The sequence below is a fragment of the Terrapene carolina genome, unplaced genomic scaffold, assembly GCF_002925995.2.
Source record: "Terrapene carolina triunguis isolate 2854851 unplaced genomic scaffold, T_m_triunguis-2.0 Scaffold89, whole genome shotgun sequence".
Lineage (NCBI taxonomy): Eukaryota > Metazoa > Chordata > Testudines > Emydidae > Terrapene > Terrapene triunguis.
In genome coordinates, this window is record NW_020664440.1 from 30,548,725 (window position 1) to 30,566,218 (window position 17,494).

General features: G+C 56.4%; 1 protein-coding gene across 1 annotated transcript; it reads left to right on the plus strand.

The window, feature by feature from the left end:
• The first annotated feature begins 1,778 nt into the window (after positions 1-1,778).
• NAALADL1 (N-acetylated alpha-linked acidic dipeptidase like 1) lies at positions 1,779-15,638 on the plus strand. Its single transcript, XM_026650482.1, has 19 exons — positions 1,779-1,987; positions 2,379-2,565; positions 3,017-3,130; positions 4,357-4,479; positions 5,121-5,310; positions 6,020-6,113; positions 7,772-7,876; positions 8,655-8,740; positions 9,166-9,285; positions 9,476-9,561; positions 9,835-9,898; positions 11,544-11,611; positions 11,701-11,792; positions 12,268-12,358; positions 12,777-12,858; positions 12,960-13,136; positions 14,366-14,456; positions 14,905-14,997; positions 15,432-15,638. The coding sequence occupies exons 1-19, from the start codon at positions 1,779-1,781 to the stop codon at positions 15,598-15,600; spliced, it is 2,241 nt and encodes a 746-aa protein (XP_026506267.1). The 3' UTR covers positions 15,601-15,638.
• Positions 15,639-17,494: the final 1,856 nt, after the last annotated feature.

The window sequence follows — 17,494 nt, forward strand, 5'->3', positions numbered from 1 at the left end:
AGGGCCTAGGGGAGAAGGAGCCAGGGGTGTCTCTGGATTACCAGTCAGCTCAGAAGATCCTGGACAGCCTGCTGAGGCAGCACCAACACCTGGAGAAGGAGCCGGCGAAGGCGAGTGGAGGGGGCTATCAGGACAGGAGCGAGATGGGCCAGGCCAAGGGGCACCAGCGCCGGATTCGCTACTACTGGGACTTCCAGAGTCCGGGCAAGGAGCAGCCCCAGCATGGAGTGGGGTCCCTTCCCCGGGCCAAGGGCGAGAAGGTGTTGCAAAGGGAGCAGGAGTGTGGGGATGGGGTGATGGACTCCACGCTGCTGTAAGGGGGCCCATAGGCAGATGAGATCCCTGCCCCACAGCCACTTCACTGTCTACCCCCTGCTGCCCCCTACCACTTCACTGTCTACCCCTTACCACGGCAAGGAGCCCAGGGGATCAGGGGTGCCCCACTGAGCATAGGGAACTGTAGTCTGGGTTTGCTACAGACTGCCTGGGGGACAGACAGAACCAGAGAGAGGGGTGGGGGGGACACGTTGACCCAGAGAGATCTGTGGGGAGAGGACAGACAGGCCAGAGAAATGAGAGGAAACAGCTAGAGATAGAGACCCAGAGGGATGGGTTGGGGGATGGACAGACAGAACCAGAAATGGTGGGGGAAGGGGATGGGGACAGACAGGCAGACCCAAATAGAAAGGAGGGGGACACAGATAGAGGAAAGTAGGGTGGATCCCACAGTAGGGGGGCCAGAAGCATCAATCCTGGGCTGACCCCTATGGCTCCACCCAACCCTGCTGCTCTCCCCACCAGCATACATTTGCATTTACCTTGCTAACTGTGATCTGATCCGCCCCCACCTCCCCAACCCCCTGTACACAGGTGCCTGGACTGAGCCGCCAGCATGACCCGACCCCTTTTAATTAAAATTTCAGACATTGACGTTAAAGGAATAAACTCCTCAGGCCAACGGGTGTTTGATTTCAGCCTGCGGAGCTGGGCCAGCACATGCGGAAGAGTCACCCGGCGCTGAGATGAAGCCGTCTCCGGGGTGGGACACGGGGCTGTTTATAGAAAGATTCCCTCAACTACTGCTGAGATGCAGGTTCTATCCCCAGCTCTGGGAGGGGTGTGGAGTCTAGTGGGATAGGGTGGGAGGCTGGGAGCCAGGATGCCTGGGTTCCATTTGTCCATCTGAAAGAGGAGATCTATCTATCAGTCTCCCTGCTCTAACCATCAAATGTCTCCCTTCCCAGAGTCAGGGACAGAACTCAGGAGTCCAGCCCCAACTCCCTGCTCTAGCCAATATAATCCACTTCTTCCCCAGGGCCACATGTAGGACCCAGAGTCCTGACTCCCAGCACACACCCCCAACCTGAACCCACAAGACCCCACACCCTTCTCAGAGCTGAGTCTAGAACCCAGGAGTCCTGTCTTCTCTTGGGAAGCTCTCACCCCACCAATGCCCTTCCTAATGGGGGTGGGGAATGGAACCACCAGCCGCCCTTCCATCTGTTTCCTGATTCCCCTTTATGGGACATCAGCTTTATGGGCCTGTTCCTGGTGTCCAAAGGGCATCCCTTAGTGCCATGAATTGGGGGTATTGCATGGGGCGGGAGATAAGGCGGCTAGGTGGATCTGGGAGCTAATGAGTAACCCCATGAGCCCTGGTGACAGGATCAGAGGCATTACCGGATCCAGAGGGCGTGGGGCCCCATATGCTGCTATAAAGGGCCCACTACACCCACCTCACCCCCAGGAAGAGGCTGGAGCCCATGGCAGGCTGTGGGATGAGCTGGCTGAAGATCCTAGGGGCCGTGATCGTGGGGGCCCTGCTGCTGACGGTCGGAATTCTGTTGGGCCACTTTGCCATCCCCAAAGGGGGGAATGCCCCGGGAGCGCCCAGCTGGGTGCAGACCGTGGGCCGGGATCTGAATGAATCCCTGCTGCAGAGCTTCATGGATCAGGTGGAGAGCGAGAAGATCCGGGAGAATCTGAAGTAAGGAGGGGAGGAGAGATGGAAAAGCCCCATTGAATTCACCCACATTCAGGAGATCCAGGACTCCTGGGCTCTGCAAGGCAGGATCATCCCTTACAGCTTATTCCCCCCCAGGGATATGGGATCATCCCCTACAATCCATCCCCCCCACCCCCGGGGACAGGATAGCCTCCTCTCAACCTGTGGCCAGATTGGAACCAGTGCCCCATCAAGGGAGAGGCCCTGTATCCCTAGCTTGTAGCCCCAGTTCTGGGAGAGGAGTGGTGTTTAGTGGTTACAACGGGAGTGGGAGGAGGAGTTGGAAGCCAGGACTCCTGGGTTCTATCCCCCACCAGAACCTGCAGTCCTGGGGGAGCTGTGATCTCAGGCACTCCCCTGTACCCCTCACCAGGGCCCTGGCCTCCCAGCCCCACATGGCTACAACTAAGGGGGATGAGGAGCTCGTAAAGCTGCTGCTGAGGCGCTGGCAGGACCCACAGATCGGTCTGGACAGCGCCAGCGAGGACGTGTACGGCGCGTTCCTGTCCTTCCCTGACCCACAGAGACCCAACAGCGTGGCCGTGGGTGTGTGTGGGCAAGTGAGGGCTGGGTGTGTGTGTGCAGGGCACAGGGCTGTAGTGGTGGGATCAGGGTACTGGAGGGAGGGCTGGGCAGGGGGCTGGAAGGGGTGGTGGAAGGAGGGCAGGGGAAACTGGGAGATAGGGCAAATGGGTGCAGGGGCGAGGGACACTGGGGCAGCTGGGCACAGAGGCTTGTGGGGTGCTAGATAGGCCCTGAGACAGCTGGGGCTAGAGAACGGACAGGCAGCAGGGACTGGGGCAGGTCTAAGGGGGAGAATGGGGCAGGGGACAGGCCAGGGTGTGGAATTAAGGCAGCTGAGGACAGGGAGCTGGAGGGACGGGATTGGGAACAGACAAGGGCAGAGGGGAGCAGGGAGAGATGAGGCAGATGGGGGCAAAGGTCAGAACGGGATGTCCCACAGCAGGCACCCCACACTGCTGACGAGATCTGCCTCCACCCCCAGTGGAGAACAGCAGCCAGATCTTCACAACCCGGCGCAGCGAGAAGAACGTGACAGCAGACCAGGCCCATGCAGATGTGGTTCAGCCGTACGCTGCCTACGCACCCCCTGGGAACCCCAGGGTATGGAGTAGGGCTGGGTATAACCCCTCGTGACCGCCTCGTGGCTTCAGCTCAGACCCTCCCCCTGCACCCAGGGGCTGTCAGCGAGTTATCTTATCTCCTCTCCCAATCAGGACCATATCCCTTCTTTTATGAGCCCATCAAGGCTGCTCGGGGATCTCTGTCCCTAGGGTGACATGCCAACCACTGTGTATCTATGGAGACAGACAATCCCCCGCCCTGCCCAGGTCCTCATGTATCCACAAACAGCTGTCACCGAGCCAACAGCCACTTATCCCCAGCCAGCCACACAGGTTGTCACTCCACATCTCTCCAGACAAACAGCCACCCAGACATGTCGCCCTGTCAACAGCCATGTGTCCAAAGAGACAGTCACCCCAAATGTCACCACAAGACAGCCACGTATCCCCAGAGACAAACAGCGAGCACCACACGTCATCCTGCCAACAGCCTCTATCCCCAGATACAAACAGCCACCCAGACAGGTCGCCTTGCCAATAGCCACATGTCCATGGAGATAGTCACCCCAAATGTCACCACAAGACAGCCACGTATTCTGACACAAACAGCAAGCACCACACGGGTTGTCACTCCAACAGGTGGGGTATCCTGAATGGCTGCCCTCAGGCTGTGATGGCAACAGCCGTGTATCCCAAGACAGACAGCTGCCCCCACATCCCCATGCTGATGACCACATGGCCATGGAGCCAGGCAGACATATTGCCATGCCAACAGCCACGCAATCCCAGAGATAAACAGCAAGCAACTGACACATATCTCCAGACAAACAGCCACCCAGACAGGTCGCCTTGCCAACAGCCATGTGTCCAAAGAGACAGTCATCCCAAATGTCACCACAAGACAGCCACGTATTCCGAGACAAACAGCGAGCACCACACATCATCCTGCCAACAGCCACGTACCCCCAGAGATAAACAGCCACCCCCACATTTCGTCATGCCAACAACCACATATCCTGAGGGATAAACACCCCTAACACATTGCTGTGCCAACAGACACGTATTCCTGGAGACAAACAGCCTCCCCTCGGCCCCCATCACCAAGCTGACAGCCATGTACCCATGGAGACAAATGGCTGCTCTCACATCAAGGACCCAAATGGGCCCTGTCCCCATGGCACCTTTATCTCCCCATCCCGCCCCAGCAGCCCCTCTGATCCTCTCTCCCCCAGCGCCCTGGGGCTGACCCCTTTCTTCTCCCCTCAGGGGAAGCTGGTCTATGCCAACCAGGGCAAGCGCAGTGATTACCAGGAGCTGTTCAACATGGGCATCAACCTGAATGGCACCATTGCCATCACCCGCTACGGGGGGGCCGGCCGTGCCGACAAGGTGAGGGGTACTCAGGGCCTACTGGCCCCAGACACCAGGCTTCCCCCTCATGTGGCACTGGAGAGGGGGCCTCTGGGCTCCTTTCCCCATCCCTTCCCCCTCATCCAGTTGCTCCCTCATCCTAATCACCCCCCCATCCTTTGTCCCTTGTTTCTCATCCATCACCTCTCTCCCTGCCCCCCATCCCATCATCCCCTCCCCATTCCTCCAATCCCTTTCCCCCCAACATCTGACCGAAGGCCCCTTCCCCCCAAGTCCAATCACCCCTGTTCCCACTCCCCCAGTTCCATCAGCCCATGCATTTCCTGCCCAAGGCCTGTCCCCCCAAAGCCTGGTCAGCCCCAGACGGGGCACTGCACAGATCCAGGGGTGGGGGATGCCAGAAGAATGGCCCACCTCAAGGTGGGGGGCTGGATGGAACAGTCATGGAATGCCATTGCTGCACCCCAGGGGGGTGGGGGCAGGGGAAGGCCAGCTAGAAGAGGGGGAACTGAGGCAGGAATAAGAGAACAGCTCACCACACATATTCCAGTCTGGGACACAGTGTATGTGGGTGGGGGACATTCCGGCTGCCCTTCCCGCTCTCCCTTGCAATGGTGGTGATGGTGGAGTGGATAATCTGACTGACCCTAACTCTCTAGGCAGTGAACGGGGCAGAGTTTGGTGTGGCTGGTGTGGTGGTGTATACAGACCCTGAGGATATCAATGATGGGCGGGCATCCGAGGAGGAGACCTACCCGAACTCCTGGTACATGCCCCCTTCCAGTGTGGAGCGGGGCTCTTACAACGGGTATTTCGGGGACCTGCTCACGCCCTACTATCCTGCCAAAGGTAACATGCCTGGGCAGGGCAGGGCAGGGCGGGACTGGCTTTGACCCACAATGCCTCTTGCTGTTCCCTCCCATGAAGAAGAGGGGCATCTGTCCCAACCCCCTGTTGATGAGGCCAAGAGCCTCCTTGAATTCATCCCCCCACCCCTGCTCTCATTCATCCAGATGACACCCCATCCTCTGCCCCCCGCTATATCCTGTAGTGGGAAGTTCTGCAGATTAACCAAATCCATGTGGGGAATTGCTGCCCTGGAGTGCCCCCTATTCCCTGGACCATAGGAGCCCACCTGGCCTCTAGGAGCCCACCTGGCCTCCTCCACCCCATTCACCCGAAATCCTCTCCTTTCCCCACCATCTGCACAGAACCCGAAAGTCTTGTCTCCTAGTTCTGCGGCTCTAACCACGAGACACCACTCCCCTTCCAGAGCCAGGAATAGAACCCTGGAGTACTGACTCCCAGCCCCCTCTGCTCTAACCACTAGACTCCATTCCTCTCTCAGAGCTGGGATAGAACCCAGGAGTCCTGACTCCCCAGGCCCTCTGGTTCTCCTTGTGTGGAATCACCATCTGGGGTATGTCCCCCCACCCCATCAGATCCAAGTCTGGATTGCCCACCATCTTTGCAGCAAATGACCCCCCCATCCCAAACAGGGCACTGGGGGAAGGGGGAAAATGAGCCCCCTTCTGATTCACCTGCCTCTCCCTCATAGAATTCACCTACAGAATCAAGGAGTCAGAGATCCAGGGGATCCCGCCGATCCCAACCCAGCCAATTGGTTTTGAAGACGCCCAGACGCTAATCTGGTGAGTGACTAATTCAGTGGAGCTAGGGCAAAGGAGCTGTGAAATCTGGGGGCTGAATGCATTTCAGTGCCCTACTACCCATTAGACTCACAATCATATCCCTTGGCCCTGGCATTGTCCTGTAGCAGGACATAGCTGGTGATAATGGCTGCTGGCTGGTGCACTGGACTGGGACTCAAGACCCTTGGGTTCTATTCCCGGCTCAGCCACCAGCTTTCTGGGTGACCTTGGACAAGACACTTCCCCCTCTTTGTGCCTCAGTTTCCCCATCTCTAGAATGGAGATAATGGCATTGACTGAAAAGCACTAGATAAGAGCTAGGGAATATTTTTTCACTTCAAGGTCCCAGAAGCAAAGACAAAGTTTTCATCTCGAGGCCAAAAGACCAAAAACATCAAGACACTTGACCGCGGCCTCACACTTTGATCTTAGCTCCAAGGAGCGGAGAAGCGATTTACTAATCATGGAATAGTTTGAAAGGGGGATACACATGTGCACCATCAGCTTTAGCCACTAGGTGGCGACAACAGCTTAGGCCCCAAGTCGAATTGTTAAAAACACAATCATTATTAAATGGAGGGAAAGAGTGCAAAAAAATTAAATGCAGCCAGACCACCGCCCCTCCCCGTCCGATTCTGGTATTGATACACCACTGAGGTCAGGAAATTCACCGGAACTGAATTACTTCGATCATCAGCAATTTGGGGCAAGGACCCCAACCCAGAGGTGGCTGCATCTCAGCCCCAGGCAAGAGATCCCTGTATAAATGGCCCCTACGCCATACCCCAGAAGCGGCTGCATCTCAGTAGTGGGAAAGAATCCCTGTATACCTGGGGCATCTGGGCACTACCACAATAAGATCATACATAACCCCCAAGGCAACGGGAAATGCCTCATTCTCTCACAGTCCGACTACACCATTGTACACCCACTGAATTGTACATGCCATGGCCGCTCGATAGAGGGCCATGTAGATTTTATGAGAAGTGGATTGAACAGCCTAATAGCACATATTTCATACCACAACACAGTTAGGTTTACAATGTAATGTATATATGAAGAGTGTGAGGTTCAATGGGGAGAGCAGGAGGAGCTGGAAGTCAGCACTCTGGGTTCTCTTTCCAGCTCTGGGGGAGAGTGGGGGTCTAGTGGTCAGAACAGCAGACCTGAGGGCCAGAGTTAGACTGTGGTGGAGGATAGGCTGGGAGTAAGGATTCCTGGGTCTGTCCCCAGATCTGGGAGGGGCATAGGGCCCAGTGCGTTGGGGGAGAGGGGGCTGGGAGTCAGGATTCCTGGGTTCTTTTCCCAGGTCTGACTCCCTGCATGCCCCTTGGACCACTCATTTCTCCACCTTGTGCCTCGATTTCTCCATCTATAAAATAAAGACAGCCACCATGCACCTCCTGGGGAGTGTGGGGGTCCCCAGTGTTTGAGCTGTTCATGGGTGTAAAGCACTTGGAGTGTCCCAGGGAAAAGATGCTGCAGAGTAAACACAGGAATGTTATTAACAGGAGTGGGAATGCAGCCTTCGTGGCCAGGGCAGAGCTGCTGAGGAGACTGACAGAGGAGGCTTGGTGGTTTTGCGGGGACAGCAAAAGAGGTTTGGGGAGGGGCAGAGACTCTAATAACCCCATATATCTCTGGCTCTATGTTTTCAGTAACCTGTCTGGCCCTGTGGCACGCGCGCCCTGGCAGGGCTCTCTGGGCTGCTCCTACCATGTGGGGCCAGGATTCCGCACGGGGGGGCTGTTTCCCAACACCAGGTATGGATGGATACACCTGGTCCAGGATTGCATCCCACCCCCACAGCTCCCACCAAAAGTCACCTGGGAATTTTGACTTCCCCCTCCTTCCCCAACACTCCCTGTGCTGATCCAGCCCCCCGGGCCCTGCACTCCCTAGTGGTGTGTTCCCAGCAGACACAGAGAAGTTAGATCAAACCATACAGTCCTCTTGCTGGGAGGCAACACTATTTTAGGTCTCAGGAGTCAGAACAAGAACCCAAACTCAGAGAGAGACAAAGCAGGCTGCTCCTAAAGCCCAGAGGCACAGTTCACCCAGGTTACTTCAGGCTGGCTTTCTGCAGACTGACTGCTGCTAGGCCCAGATCCACGCTTCACTACTGAGCCCCCTGCCTGCAAGCAGGACAAGAAAAATCCCTGTGAATTTAAAGTGATCACAATCTGAACAGGTTTCAAGACACCACATCACGACCCTAGCTGACCTCAAATCCCCTCTTCTCCACTCCCCTTGCACTGACCCCAACTTCCTCCTGCACCAGCTCCCTTCTCCAGACCCCCCCCAACTGCACTAACTCGTCCCAGACCCCACTGCATTGATACCAGTTTCCCCTCCCTGACCCCCACTGCAATGACCCTGACCCCCCAACCTTCCCTAGGCTCCTCCCATGCTGGCCCCAATTCCCCCATCCCCTGTTCCCCTCTCCAGCCCCCATCATGTCAACCCCCAACTGCAATGACCCTGACACACACATCCCAACCCCCACTAGACTGACCCCAGCTCCTCCCGCTCTCCCCACAGCGACGTCCAGGTAAACGTCCACAACCAGCGAGTCATCAAGAACTCCTCCAATGTGATGGGGTTCATCCGGGGCAGCGAGGAACCTGGTGAGTGTCCCCCCCAGAACAACCACCAAGCACCCCCACACCTACCACTACTCCCATTCCCCCAGCCCCCTCTCCCCCACCCCACAAGCCAGGAGTGTCCCCCACCCTGCCCCATTCACCATACTGGGATCCACCTCTCTCCATGCCCATTCCCCCAACCTCTCATTCTCTCCCCCTCTCCATGCCCTGGAGCACCCCTCAGTGGGCTCCTCTTCCCCCCATGCCCAAGAGTGCTCCCCAGTGACCCTCAGCCCCACCTTATTGAGCTCCCCACCCCATTCCAACACTGCTCCTTTACCATCTGGGCTCACGGCCAGCAAGCTCCCCCCACCACACTCCATCCCAAGCAGTCCTCCCCACCCCCGTGCACTCCCTCCCACACCCCGATCAGCAGCAGAGCTCCATCTCTCTCCTCGGCCCCCCAGACAGGTATGTCCTGTACGGCAATCACCGGGACAGCTGGGTGCATGGAGCCATCGACCCGAGCAGTGGGACGGCTGTCATGCTGGAGATCACCCGCGTGCTGGGCAAGATGCTGAAAGAAGGTATGAGGGTTTGGGGGGTGCACAGGGGTGCAACTATCCCCAGTGCACAGCTAGGGAAACTGAGGCACAGAGCGGACTTGCCCTCGAGGTCAGCCAGCACATCAGTGGCAGAACCCAGGAGTCCTGACTCTCAGAACCGCCCTGCTCTAACCACTATGTCTGAATCTCCAGGGTGTGTGTTTCTCCACAGGGAAGTGGCGCCCCAGAAGGTCCATTATCTTTGGCAGCTGGGGGGCTGAGGAGTTCGGTCTGATCGGCTCCACCGAGTACACGGAGGTAAAAACCCAAGAGAGAGGGGGATTGACGGCGGCTCCCCTTTGGAGGGAATAAGATGGGAGGGTGGTTGGACGTGGCTGCTGTCCCCTGCTCCATCCAAGCACCCAGGTATGTGCTGAATGTACTGTAGCTGATCAGGATAGTTACAATGGGACTGTCACTCTTGGGAACCCTCCTCTCTGCACCAGACCCATAGGCCCAGCCAGCCTCGATCAGACCCATGCAGCTCACCCGATCCCATTGCACTAACCACTGGGTCTCTCCCTTGCCCAGGAATTCTACAGCAAACTGCGGGAGCGGAGTGTGGCTTATATCAACGTGGACATCTCCGTCTTCGGTGAGCGTCCGTTTGTCCTGCCTGCCCTCCTCCGCTCTTGCTGCACCATCCCCTTCTCTGCTTTGTGTAGAAGGGCCACGACACTAGGCTCAGGCGGGCTTGGGTGTTTGTGGGGAGGAAGGAATGAAAGGGAGCGTGCGTGCAAGAGTGCACGTGCAATCAGACGGGCACAAGTGCAAGAGCCTGCATGCAACTGAATACGTGTCCGAGAGGGTGTGCAAGAGTACACTTGCTAGAGGGTGCAACTGAACAGCCATGAAACAGGGAACAGCCAGCATGGATTTGTAAAAAACAAATCATGTCAAACCAATCTGATAGCTTTCTTCGATAGGATAACGAGTCTTGTGGATAAGGGAGAAGCTGTGGATGTGGTATACCTAGACTTTAGTAAGGCATTTGATACGGTCTCGCATGATATTCTTATCGATAAACTAGGCAAATACAATTTAGATGGGGCTACTATAAGGTGGGTGCATAACTGGCTGGATAACCGTACTCAGAGAGTTGTTATTAATGGTTCCCAATCCTGCTGGAAAGGCATAACGAGTGGGGTTCCGCAGGGGTCTGTTTTGGGACCGGCTCTGTTCAATATCTTCATTAACGACTTAGATATTGGCATAGAAAGTACGCTTATTAAGTTTGCGGATGATACCAAACTGGGAGGGATTGCAACTGCTTTGGAGGACAGGGCCATAATTCAAAATGATCTGGACAAATTGGAGAAATGGTCTGAGTTAAACAGGATGAAGTTTAACAAAGACAAATGCAAAGTGCTCCACTTAGGAAGAAAAAATCAGTTTCACACATACAGAATGGGAAGAGACTGTCTAGGAAGGAGTACGGTAGAAAGGGATCTAGGGGTTATAGTGGACCACAAGCTAAATATGAGTCAACAATGTGATGCTGTTGCAAAAAAAGCAAACATGATTCTGGGATGTATTAACAGGTGTGTTGTGAGCAAGACATGAGAAGTCATTCTTCCGCTCTACTCTGCTCTGGTTAGGCCTCAGCTGGAGTATTGTGTCCAGTTTTGGGCACCGCATTTCAAGAAAGATGTGGAGAAATTGGAAAGGGTCCAGAGAAGAGCAACAAGAATGATTAAAGATCTTGAGAACATGACCTATGAAGGAAGGGTGAAAGAATTGGGTTTGTTTAGTTTGGAAAAGAGAAGACTGAGAGGGGACATGATAGCAGTTTTCAGGTATCTAAAAGGGTGTCATAAGGAGGAGGGAGAAAACTTGTTCACCTTAGCCTCTAAGGATAGAACAAGAAGCAATGGGCTTAAACTGCAGCAAGGGAGGTCTAGGTTGGACATTAGGAACTTTTTCCTAACTGTCAGGGTGGTTAAACACTGGAATAAATTGCCTAGGGAGGTTGTGGAATCTCCATCTCTGGAGATATTTAAGAGTAGGTTAGATAAATGTCTATCAGGGATGGTCTAGACAGTATTTGGTCCTGCCATGCGGGCAGGGGACTGGACTCGATGACCTCTCGAGGTCCCTTCCAGTCCTAGAATCTATGAATCTATGAAAGGGAGAGCATGTGCGCAACTGACACATGTGCAAATGAGAGCACACGTGCAAGAGCGTGCAGTTGGACATGTGGCCACAAGCATGCGACAATGCCTCCCCCGTGCTTTCCACAGCCAACGCCACCCTGAGAGCCCAGGGGACGCCGCCTGCCCAGAGCGTCATCTTTGCAGCTGCCAAGCAGGTACCGGGGTGGACCTGTGGTGGGGGAGGTGCGTGTCCCCATCCCCTCTCCTACTGCAGGGGAGTCTGACTCATGTGCGCCTCTTCTAGGTCCAAACCCCGGCCAGCTCCTCCATGTCCGTCTATGACAACTGGAGAAACCACTTCAACCGCATCAGCCCCAGCTACGGCGTCATCCCCAAGTGAGTCCCCAAGTCAGTGGGAGCCACCACCCAGGCCCCCCCACTCCAAGGATGGATTATAGGGAGTGGGAGGAACAGGAAAGGGGCCAAGATCTTCTCCTCCCCACCTCCTTCTATGGCTCAGATTGAAGAGAAAGCTTCATTGTTGGGGGAGTAGCAGATGTGGAGGGGATACTGGGCTGGATGGGCCCCCTGTTCTGATCCACGGCGGCGGATACTGGGCTAAACAGGCCCATTGGTCTGATCTGGGGTGGCAGAGAGGGAGAATACAAGGAGCCTGGGCAACTCTGAACCATGACCCCAGCCACAGAACAAACCAAAGAACAGGGGCTTGGGGATCTGCCCCCATAGGCAGGGGCCACATCAGCGCAGCAGGAGATGGCAAACTCTGCTCTACACCCAAGGATGTTTCCCCTTCCCGCCCCTCCCCCCTGCCTGGCCCTGAGTCACTCACCCCTCTCTATCCCCCGCACAGCTTAGGGTCTCTGGGTGCCGGGAGTGACTATGCCTCCTTCATCCATTACCTGGGTATCACCTCCATGGACATCGCCTACACCTATGACAGGGTAAGGACACCTGCCGCTCTGGGATGAGCCTGCCTGAGCCACCCCCTCCCGACAGACACGGCCTCAATCCCAGATCCCTGCCCACACGGGGCATTTATTGGGTGCTGGAAAAGAGGCAGGGGGAACGCAGCACTGGGCTATCTTGCTGCTACCCTCTGCTCAGTAGGGGACGCTCTCCCCTCAGTCAGTGCTGACCCCTGTGCTGTGTCTGGGGGGCACTGTATTGCAGGGAGTAGAGTGGGGGGCTCAGTAGGGGGCGCTGTCCCTCACAGTGCTGACCCCAGTGTGAGGCTAGGGAGCAGGGCAGGTGAGTCAAGGGGAGGGTTTGCTGGGGGATCTCAGCTCACTAGGGGAAAGAGGGGGCCTTGGGATCTGTGCCCCTTTTGTTTTCAGCTGCTTTGCCCCTTCCCTGGCTTAGAACAAGACATCTGCTCGGATCTACCCTGCCTACCACACGGCCTTCGATACCTTCGACTATGCTGACAGGTTCATCGACCCAGGTAAAGGGGCGTGGCATTCACCCTGGGCAGGCATGGGGGCCGAGGTATTGCGGGGGGAGGTTTAGGATGCATCTAATCCCTTTATCCCCATTTGGCCACAGGGTTCACCAGCCATCAGGCTGTGGCCCGGACGGCCGGCAATGTGCTGCTGCGGCTGGCCGACAGCCTCGTCCTCCCCCTCAACGTGAGCGACTACGGAGAGAAGCTGGATGAGCTGTACACCGCAGCCGCCCAGGGGGACTTCCTGGCCAACCTCAGTGCCAACAATCTCTCTCTCGGTGCGGGCGGGACTCCTCGGTGCTATCCCCAACAATCTCTCTCTCGGTGCGGGCGGGCAGGCGGGACTCCTGGGTGCTATCCCCAACAATCTCTCTCTTGGTGCGGGCGGATGGGACTCCTGGGTGCTATCCCCAACAATCTCTCTCTCAATGCGGGCGGGCAGGACTCCTGGGTACTATCCCCAACAATCTCTCTCTCAATGCGGGCGGGCAGGACTCCTGGGTGCTATCCCCAACAATCTCTCTCTCGGTGCAGGCGGGCAGGACTCCTGGGTGCTATCCCCAACAATCTCTCTGTCGGTGCGGGCGGACGGGACTCCTGGGTGCTATCCCCAACAATCTCTCTCAATACGGGCGGACGGGACTCCTGGGTGCTATCCCCAACAATCTCTCTCTCAATGCGGGCGGACGGGACTCCTGAGTGCTATCCCCAACTATCTCTCTCTCAATGCGGGCGGGCGGGATTCCTGGGTGCTATCCCCAACAATCTCTCTCTCAATGCGGGCGGGCAGGACTCCTCGGTGCTATCCCCAACAATCTCTCGCTCGGTGCGGGCAGGTGGGACTCCTGGGTGCTATCCCCAACAATCTCTCTCTCAATGCGGGCGGACGGGACTCCTGGATGCTATCCCCAACTATCTCTCTCTCAATGCGGGCGGGCGGGATTCCTGGGTGCTATCCCCAAGTATCTCTCTCTCAATGCGGGCGGGCAGGACTCCTCGGTGCTATCCCCAACAATCTCTCTCTCGGTGCGGGCGGGCAGGACTCCTCGGTGCTATCCCCAACAATCACTCTCTCGGTGCGGGTGGGCGGGACTCCTGGGTGCTATCCCCAACAATCTCTCTCTTGGTGCGGGTGGGCAGGACTCCTGGGTGCTATCCCCAACAATCTCTCTCTGACTGTGCTGCGTGGTGGGGGCTCAGTAGGGGGCACTCTCCCCTCTCGGTCAGTGCCAGCTCCAGTGGCCAAGTGCAGTGCTGCTCAGTAGCAGGTGCACTCCTCACCGGCACTGCTTACCCCACCATGGTGCTAGCGGGCGCTGTGCTGCAAAGAGGAGGGCTCAGCAAGAGGCACGCTCCCCTCTCAGTCAATGCTAACCCCTGCCCTAGGGGGCCCATAGCCTGGCTTCTCTGGAGAGCCCAGATTAGTGTGGGGAAGGTGCTGATGGGGATCATAGGAAGGAGGGGCTGCAGACCTGCTCCCTTACACTTGGTCCTGCCTGCCTTTCAGACCCTTTGAAGGCTGCAATTGGTCGGTTCAAATCGGTGGCTGCTGACTTCAACCAGCGGATAACGAAGCTGAAGAAGGAGGAGTCTCCCAGGTGAGACCTGTCCCTGACTGCATGTGCAATTGCACTGGTGGGTGTCCATGCTGCCTGCCTGCCTCCATACAACTGCACAGGTGCACAGCCTGGAGGCACGGTGCTGCAGGGAGTGGTCACACGTATTAGCATGTTCACATACACATGCATGGCCAAGCTTGTGCAAACATGCCACCTGTGGGGGTTGGGGAGTCTCCCCTATCTACAAAGGGCACGTGATCCTTGGACCCAGGGAAGAAGGGGTCTGTTGTCCTTAGTGGAGACCCCTCTGGGAATGGAACTTGGATGGGGGTCTCTTCCAGTCCTCTAGAGAGGGAAAGGTAGGGACAAGGTCACAGGCCTGGAGAGCAGTAGGCAAGGCTTGATGAGATGATGGCGCCCCCAACAGGGCATCTGATGTAAGGGGGGCCCTAATCCTACTCTGGTCTCTCCTTCCCACCCACCCCAGTCCTCTGCAGATCCGGATGGTGAATGACCAAATAATGCTGCTGGAAAGGGCCTTCCTCAACCCCCAGGCCTTCCCCAACAAGTACTATTACAGGTAATGCCATCTGGGGGGCTGGGGAGGACACCTGGGTTCCATTCCCAAGCGCCCATCCTCACCAAATGCCTGGTGGATCCTGATTGAAATGTGCTGGGTGAAAGGGCATCAGCAAGAAAATGAAGTGTAGGAGGGGCACGGGGTCTAGTAGTTAGAGAAGAGGGGTCTGGAGTGGGGATTAGGGCTTACAGCCAAGGGGCTAGGAGTTGGGACTCCTGGGTTTTATCCCCAACTCTGGAAGGGGAGTGGTGTCGAGTGGTTCAAGCATGGGGGAGGCTGATATTCAGGACACCTGGGATCTATTCCCAGCTCTGCCGTTGATTCCCTGCATAACCCTGGGGGAGCCCCTCCACCTCTCCATGCCTCAGTTTCCCCATGTGTATCACAGTGCTAACACGATACTGACCTCTCCCATTCTCTTTCCAACCCCTTAGCCATGTGATCTGGGCGTCCAAATCCTCTGACCAGGCCACCTTCCCAGGACTGGCTGATGCCTACACCAGTGCCCTGGAGACAGGGGACTGGGACCAAGTCCGGAAGCATCTCACCATCGTTGTGCAGGCTGTGGAGAGCGCTGCCTCCACCCTGGAAGCCGTGGCCTAAAATCCTGGGGTCCACCCCAGTCCCACCCTGTCACTCAAAACCCAGCAGCCTACACAGCTCAACTATCCTACCCAGGGGGCAGTCCTGGCACCCCATCAATGTCAAACGACCCCTCCGTGCCCTGTGCTGAGCTGATGGCATCTCCTAGTGTGGGCATTGGGGGGAAGAGCATGACATCCCCAAATCCCAGTGAACTGGGGTAACCTGCTCTCCCTGGGACCCCTGACTCATTAGCCTGCACCCCATTCCCTAACCCACCCTGGACTATTAAAGCAACAGATGACAGCAGTGGGTGCTTCTGTTTGTTCATGTGGTTGGTGGGAAGAGTGGAAGGTGAAGCTCATAATGGTGCAGGGAGGCCATCTTGGCCAGCAGGAGCTCTGCTTCCACAGTGCAGTGGCCATCTTGGACCCACAGGCACTGCTGCCACCATGGGTAGGGCAGCCATGGTGGAGTCCCTGGGCCTCGCACCCACAGTATTGCCCAGCCCACGAGATCAAAACTCACGACTCTGACCCCAACCATCATGGGACTGGCCCACACACCAAGGGGGTTTTGTTGTTTTAAAAGACTAGATTGTAGTTTTCAGTCTGTCTTGATATTGAAACTCCTCCGGCCCATCCCCAGTGGGGGTGGGGGGACAAGTGGTGTCACCCACTCTACCAAATTTAATGGGTATGGTGATTTTGGCCCCTGCTGCCTGAGCTCTCACCCCAACATCTACCTATCCCTTGCCCCCTAGCCCCTCCCTCAGTTCAGCCTGAACTCTGCTTCTCCTGGGGTTCTTCAGCCCCGTCTCCCAGGCGTAGGGGCTGTAGCGTGGTCCCCCTCCCCCTTCCAGGCTGGGAGGGGCAACTCCAGGGGCTCTTCACCCCTCCCTTCCCAAGCCGGGTGGGGATCAATCTCAGGGTGAGGAGGGAGTGGAGCCATGCTGAGCTGCTGGGGTCTTTGCTCCCTCCCTCCTGGAGGAGGACTTTGCTGGCTTCCAGCCATGCGGAGGCTGGAACTTCTCATATCATTACCAGATGGGCTCCAGAAATTCATCCTGTCACTCACAACAATATTGTGAGTTGGGAACACTGTTCATGGCACAGGGTGATCATTCCGGGCCCAGTGGGCCCTGCTACCACAGCATTGGGGCCATTAAAGGCCCCACAACCACAACATGGAGGGGGAGGGGAGTAGGTCAGGATTTCTGGGTTCTATCTCCATCTCTGGGAGGGGAATGGAGTCTTGTAATTAGCCCAGTGTGGGGTGCTGGGAGTCAGGGCTCCTGGGCTCTGTCTCCATCTCAGCCACTGCCTCAAATCCAAGTCCCATTCCATCTCCGCATCTCATTTTCCTTGTCTCCAAAACAGCAATAACAATGTACCCCCACCTCTCAGCACACACAGGCCCTGCTACTGTGGCATGGCAGCCATGCTGGACCATGTGGGCCCCACTACTAGGGCTGCTACCTCTGAGATACAAAAATCAGGACGTCCAGATGTCACAGTCCAGGGCAACTGCGCCTATATTTCCCCTCAATGGCCCAGCAAGTGTCCCTACCCACAAGCTTTCCACTCCCCAGCTCTTTACTCTCCTGTTGGAGACCCACGGCTCTCTCCCTTCTGACCGGGAGATTGTAAGCTGCACAGGTCCCTGCCTGCATCATGTTCTCTGCAGCAAAGGCACCTTGCCCAAGCCAAACCTGCTTGCTTTCCTTTAGAGATGGTTAACACCTATCATTGCTGCAGTTATAAGGTATCCCCCAGCACTGCCTAGGTAGGCCTGCATTATTCTTAAGGTAAAAAGCACGACAGATAAAACATATTCAAAACAATACAAGAATCCACTCACATGCTAATATGCTTACCAGGAACCCCAAACCTAACATGGATTCTGGCAGGAACCA

Coding starts and splice junctions, on each gene's coding strand:
- NAALADL1 (XM_026650482.1), top strand. CDS start 1,779: ATGAGCTGGCTGAAGATCCTAGGGGCCGTGATCGTGGGGGCCCTGCTG. Junction 2,566..3,016: donor CCGTGGGTGTGTGTGGGCAA/GTGAGGGCTGGG, acceptor CCCCCAGTGGAG/AACAGCAGCCAGATCTTCAC. Junction 6,114..7,771: donor GACGCCCAGACGCTAATCTG/GTGAGTGACTAA, acceptor CTATGTTTTCAG/TAACCTGTCTGGCCCTGTGG.